This window comes from Lonchura striata, chromosome 21 (assembly GCF_050655825.1).
Source record: "Lonchura striata isolate lonStrDom1 chromosome 21, ASM5065582v1, whole genome shotgun sequence".
Taxonomy (NCBI): Eukaryota; Metazoa; Chordata; class Aves; order Passeriformes; family Estrildidae; genus Lonchura; species Lonchura striata.
The window spans coordinates 3040013-3046417 of NC_140723.1; the positions used below are offsets into that span (position 1 = coordinate 3040013).

At 49.4% G+C, this 6405-nt stretch overlaps 1 protein-coding gene across 1 annotated transcript in view; it reads right to left on the bottom strand.

Annotated features, from left to right (window-relative positions):
* The window catches only part of PANK4 (pantothenate kinase 4 (inactive)), an 18162-nt gene extending 12116 nt beyond the window's left edge, over positions 1-6046 (bottom strand). The window contains exons 1-5 of the mRNA XM_021529876.3: positions 5889-6046; positions 3284-3366; positions 2651-2859; positions 1078-1261; positions 469-561 (exon numbers count right to left, since the gene is read on the bottom strand). Coding sequence (XP_021385551.1) covers positions 469-561; positions 1078-1261; positions 2651-2859; positions 3284-3366; positions 5889-6006 — 687 coding nt within the window. The 5' untranslated portion in view covers positions 6007-6046. The remainder of the gene's footprint in view (positions 1-468; positions 562-1077; positions 1262-2650; positions 2860-3283; positions 3367-5888) is intronic.
* Between the last annotated feature and the right edge of the window lie 359 nt (positions 6047-6405).

Genomic DNA, 6405 nt, shown 5'->3' on the forward strand with positions numbered 1-6405 from the left:
ATGTCAGAGCAGGACTAAGTCAGGCCTTGTTCATCAGCCCAGGATTTAAACTCATGTTGGGAACCAAGGAACCAACCATGAGGCAAAATTTCTCCTCTCAGCTCCAGATTTGGCAGCAATTCTGTGCTCCCTGCTTTCTTCTGCAGACAGTATTGCAGGAACTGGGCTGGCATTTTAAATTGAAAAGAGAATTAAAAGTTACCAGGCCACTTTGAGGAGGCTCTTGTCCATCATTTGTCTTTGAGCCCCAAGCAGGACTGCTTTTGGTCACAATAAGCATCTTCTAATTCTTCTCCCTATATTCCACCAGTATCTTTTTCCATGTAAAACTTCCTTTTATGCATCAGAAGTGTCAAAAATACAAACATAAGTCCAGGACTCAGCCTTCTTACCTAACATTCCAACATTTCAGGCTTCCTCCCAGCATTTAATTTAATCCCATCCCCCTTAAAAGAGACACTTGGGTACCTTTGTTTTGGTGAGCAGAGCTCCAAGACCCCAGAAAGTTCCACCTCCAATTGAGCTGCCCCCAATCCATTCAAATTTGTCTTCTGTTTCTACCTGTGAATCAAACAAGGCAGATTTATTTAAAAAGTCCTTTTGTAATGTTGAACACAAATTTAAATGTCAGAGCCTGCAGGGTCTTGGAAGAGTGGAATTGGTGGAGATGGAATCCTTTCACTGTGGAAGTGGCAGGTGAGAAGGGCACGTTGCACATCCACCACAAGCAGCTTTGGAAATCTTTGTATTTAATTCTTGGCAAATAATGCTAAATGTAGACATTAAACTTTGTCTCTTCAACAGTGTGACAAAACAAACAAAAATCACTTTGATCTGATAGCCTTTGTCCTCATCAGGTAATCATTTCTCTAAACATCAAACTAAATGTAATTAAAAAAAAAACAGTGAATAGGAAAGCATTCATAACTCTGCAATTAATATAAATAAAACTTAAAAAAGGGCACAATTTTCTTTTTAAACCTTGCACTACCAGAGAACAAGTACAAATCTGAACCAGTGAGAGGTTTCAGATCACCTTTATCTAATCTCCAACAAAGCATTTTGGCCAGCACTCACCTTCACTATGGAGACCCCTGAGCCAATGTTCACCAGCAAATAAGGGAAAATGTTGGGGTGGTTTGTCTGGAACCGGAATTCTGTGTCTGAATCCTTCTGGTAAGCAAACACCTCGTGGGGGATGTTCCTCAGCACAAAGTTGCACCCCTTAATTAAGCAGGTCATTACATCTTCCTTATCAACTCTGAGAGGGAGGAAAAAAACCTAAAATAAATGTTCCAGCCCTCCTGATAAGGCAGTTTGCTTTTGGAGCAGGAGTTTGCACGCGCTTTGCAGAATTTTCATACCCTGTGGCACAAGCCCAGCTCCCTGGAAACGTGATCCTCCCTCTGCACATGGTCTGGTGCTCCCCTCCCATGCCAGAACTCCAGGCTGGAGTTCTATTACACAGTAACTTTAATCATGTTGTCATTAAAAATAATCCTGTTTGCTTGTTTACACTGCTCTTTTCCTGCCCTGCTCCTTTCATGGTCTGTGCACCCCTGCAATAAGTAGGTCAGGAAGCTTAGCTGGAAATTTACCTCAGAAAACAATTTCCCAACATGGAATAATTGTCTATTGCTCTTCCCCTGCCTCCTAATAAAGCACAAAAGGCCCCCTCGACATTTCAGCACTTGTTCATGACAGATTCAAGGGGCTGGGAGGAGCCTACAGCTGGGATTAGCAAACAGAAACACAGACTTCCCACAAGAGTAGCAGGATTCTCAACAGGATATCCCCAGTGTGGAGTCTGGGGATAAGTCAGCTAATACACACTGACTTCTGTGAACTTCTGTGTCTCTGCATTGTTACTGATTTATAGAAATTCTAACAGGAAATATCCTGAGGCTCTTTGGAAACACATAAACAAGGCACAAACTCATCTCAAATACTCTAAAGTTATTTGTGTGCTCCACCGTGGAGAAGCTGCTCTGGTTTGGAGCTGGGGAAAAGCTGAGTATGTCAGAACCAAATAAAAACCAAAACGAGGTGCACCACATGAGATAAGAGGGGAAAGTGCCTCCTTATCTTGATCAATTGATCATTAGTAACAGCCGATAAGGTACTAAATGGGGCTGGTGTGAAATAAAGAGATAACAGAGCCCAGCTTATCACAGGAGAAATAAGCAATTTGCAAGGACAATGTAAAAGATTAGTACAGGCCCTCAGGGCTTGAGGAATCTACTACACAGATCACAGCACAAGAGGTGCCTTGAAGCTCTCCCCAGTGATGTTTAATATTGGGGCAAATTAATGTTTTTCTACACTTACAGCATAGAAAGTGTGAATTTATAGGCACCACCATCTGTGGCTTTGATGGCTTTGTCTCTGTATTGATGAGATGGCCTTTGATGACATCTAGGCAGCTTTCAGTGTAAGTTTTTAGTATTTGGGGTTTGATAATGGTGCTTGAAACAGTAAATTTTTGGGGCTGCCTTCTGTTCTCCTGCAAGCCTTTGCATGAAGTTTAGGTAGGAGCTGTACAATAAATGACTGTCACATGAATTACCTCTGAGCATGCCCAAGAAAATACAAAAGCTTTTGGAGTAGGTGGAAGTTAATTCTTTACAGAAGAAAAAGCAGTTCCACTTACTTCAACCCCAGTTTCTTCTCAATAAGGTCTTTGAATTTATAGGCACCACCACCTGTGGCTTTGATGACTTTTGTCTCTGTATTGACAAGATGGTCTTTGATGAAATCTAGGCAGGTTTCAATGTAAGTGTTTTCAAATTTAATGAAGTGAAGTCGAGCTGTAATCTCCTCCTGAACAGATATTTCATACAAAGGTTCATTGTCTATGTCCTTTAAAAGAGAAAAGGATTTCTTAGAAAACATTCTTGTACTGAGCATCAACATTTGTGCTTTTCTTGCCCTTGAAACTGTGTTAATGTCATTAAACATAACTCCTCAAGCTATGTCAAAGAAGAATAGAATTTCAAGGTCTTAATTCTCCTTAAGCTGAGATAATCAATTCTCCCATGCAGCTGACTGTGCAGGAAATCCCTCTGCATGAGGAAACTTATGTCTGCACGGGAGCAGGGTTTTTTCACTTACTGTCTGGAAAAATAAATATTTCAAACAGTACCTGGTGATACAAACACTTCCCAAAAAGTTTTATGTAGAACAAGTTATTAGATGGGTTTGAATACCATTTCTGTTCTACCCAGTCTAGAGCTTCACTCCTGTGAGTCAATCACAGGCAGCTGATCCCTGGTGGAATTCTCACCTTTCCAGAATGATCAAAGGATCTCACTCTTGCCACTTTGTGCTGTACAGTTGAGTAATAAGCCAACTTGGTTAATGAACCACCTGTTCATAAAGAGATGACAAGTTATGATTAATGCCTCACCTTGGAGCAAATAGAACTTATGTTTATGTCAGCTCTTGGTTCTCCAGGTTTCCTCAGTTAAAGCCAGAGAAAAGTAATGGAAATGCTGAAAGAACCTTTGCTGAGGAACTGCTTGGCCTGGTTAACCCCCAGAGCATCACAGGAGGGAAAACTCCATAAATTCAGTTTGTGCCTGACTGATGTGGGATGAGGATGAGCAGTGGAAATTCTCAATCAGCCAGGCCAGTACATGTACTGCTGTTATTCACCTTGTTTGCAAACTTTATGAAACCCCCCAAATCTGTACAAGGATTTTCCCAGCTGGCTTGCCACCACTGAGCAATGCCCCCCATGTGCACAGAGTATTTCAGCAGCAACACCTAAATAATATTCTCACCCTGCTTTTAGGGACAAGTCTGCAAACTCATGGCTGGTTAGAAAATGACCCTCTGAAGTGAGCAATTACTTTGCAAGACTGGTCTTGGCTTTGGGGTAGAGAATGCTCAGAGTGATGTTTCTCAAGCACACAGCAGTTGGAGATGTTAGCAATGTGCAAGTCTGAGCAGAGCAGCCTCATCACCCCCTTCAGGCCTCCAGTCTGCTCATGGCAATAAAACTTTCAACTCTCCCCTTGAAACAGAATTCAACTCCTTGCCCTGTCTTTGCATCTGACCTGCAAAAGTCAGGATTTCTGGGGTTACACTGAATAACTTCAATGTTTTCCACCACAGTGCTCCAGGTCTGAGGGTAACTGTGATCCACTATTGGGTTAACATTAAAGTCCTGAAAGTAAATAAAGACCTGGCAATGTCAGATCCTAAAGAATGGCTAAATTCAGTGCCACTGCACTCTGCTGCCTAATAAAAAGCACGAGATGAAGCAGCAGAGGTGAAAGATACGGTCAGCTCTTCCACAGTGCTCAAATATTTTTGTTAGGAAAATACTTGCAATGTGTAGGAAAAAAACGGGCAGTTTACTCCAGGAAAACTTAAGTGAGGTCAACATAGAGTGACCACAGACAGACACAGGAACAAAAGCAATAAAGCTTCCCTAACCTTGGATCTGATTTCAGTGTCCCAGTCAGTGCTTTGAAGTTTCTGGTAAACAGAACCCAGTTCTGCTAAAAGGTGAGGGCTTGCACAGCTTTTTATGGGAAAGCTTCCCTCCACACCTCCAAACTGAAGCTCAGGCTTGGAATGTCAAGTTCTTTACACCGACAATGGCACAGGTGCTGCAGGAATTCACCACCAGCCCCACGGGATGCAGAGCCACGCTTTGTGCATTATCCCCTTCCTCTCCCAGTTTTTAAAGACTTAAATCCATTCAGAACAGCAGCTGAGACATGTAACTGGGTTTTATAACTAATCCCACGACTCTAATTCCGAGCTGACCCACACAAAGGGCCAGTTCCAGCTGTTATTTTCACAGGCGTGCAACCAGCAGCTCCTGAGGGGCTGAAGGGACACAACATTTTCCATTATGGTGCAGATTTTCTTCCCACTGTCCAGCACACACAGCAGCGTTCTCCTCAGCAGTAATAGCTTGCTTTTCTTTTCTTTTCCCTGGCTTTCCTCCTAAGATCTCGAGGCCGCGAAAGGGAAGGAAAATGCGTGAAATGGCACTTGTGGCTTGGTGGGTGTCCACAGGATCCCTGCACGGGAGGAAGTGGGAACAGGCTCAGCCTGTCCCTGCACAGTTCCCGGCTGTGGCGGGCAGGTGTCACCCTGAACGCGTGTCACCCTGCCGGGTGTCACCCTGAACGCGTGTGTCACCCTGGACAGGGGCTGGGAAAGCGGCGATGTCGGCTGCTGGGGCGTGCGCACAGGGCAGCGGGTGTTTTTGGGGGGACTGAGGCAGCAGTGACAGACCCCGACACACGGCAAGCCCCGCAGCCGCCCTGCCCTGCCCGAGCAGAGCCACAGCCGCCGTGCCCGGCGCTTTTTGCTTCTTCCAGGCCGGTTCGGGAGCCGGAGGAGCGCCCGCAGCATCCCGCGGGCCGCGGCCTGGGCGGGGGGCGGCCGAGGGGCTCCGCACTCGGGGCTGGCGCACCGGGGCAGGGCCCGGCGCGCTCTGAGGGGTGCAGCCGACACCCCCCAGCACCGCCGCCCCCGGCCGGTCTGGCCGAGCCCCCCGGGCTCTCCTCCGTCCCCCCTTGGCCGCCAAGGGCAGCCCCGGCTGGGCCGCCCCGCCCGGCTCCCCGCGGCCCGTTACCCGCGCCCGGCCCGCCGGGACATGTAGTGCCTCTCCTCGCCCGCGCCGCGCCGGCACCCGGCGGTGGAACTACAACTCCCGTCGTGCCTCGCGCCGGCCCCCGTACCGCGCAACGCGCTGGGAGATGTAGTGAGCCCGCGCCCACCCGCGCTGGCCCGCGCTTCGCGGGAGACTACGCTTCCCAGCGTGCCCCGCGCGCGCCCGGCCCCCGGCGGGCCCCCTCAGCGGGGCCGGAGCCGCCGCCCGTTCCCCACCGCCGCCCCCTCCCCGCAGGCTGCCCCCGCCCGGTTACCGATGTCTATGGCGAAGCGCTTGGCGTTCTCCAGGTTTCGGAAGATCTCGTCGGGCGGGAGGGTGATGCTCTTGTCCAGGCTGCCGTGACCGCTGCCGCGCCCGCCCCGCTCCGCCATTTTGAACACGACCCGCTCCCTCCCTCACCCCGGCCTCATCGGCATGCAAATGTATGCGCATAAATCTGCATGCGAACGAGCGGAGGCGCGGGGAATCGGGCGGCGAGAGCGCGCTGGCCCCGCCCACCGGCGGGGGCGGGGCCTGAGGGAGTCCGCGGCTGGGGGGGGCGGAGAGACCCGGGGAGAACGGGGGAGAACGGGGGAGGAACGGGGGAGGAACGGGGAGGAACGGGGGAGGAACGGGGGAGGAACGGGGGGACATCCCGGGGAGGGGTCGGTGAGACCCCGGAGAGAACGGGGGGACATCCCGGGGAGGGGTCGGTGAGACCCCGGAGAGAACGAGGGGACATCCCGGGGAGGGGTCGGTGAGACCCCAGAGAAGAGGATCGCAGAGAAACC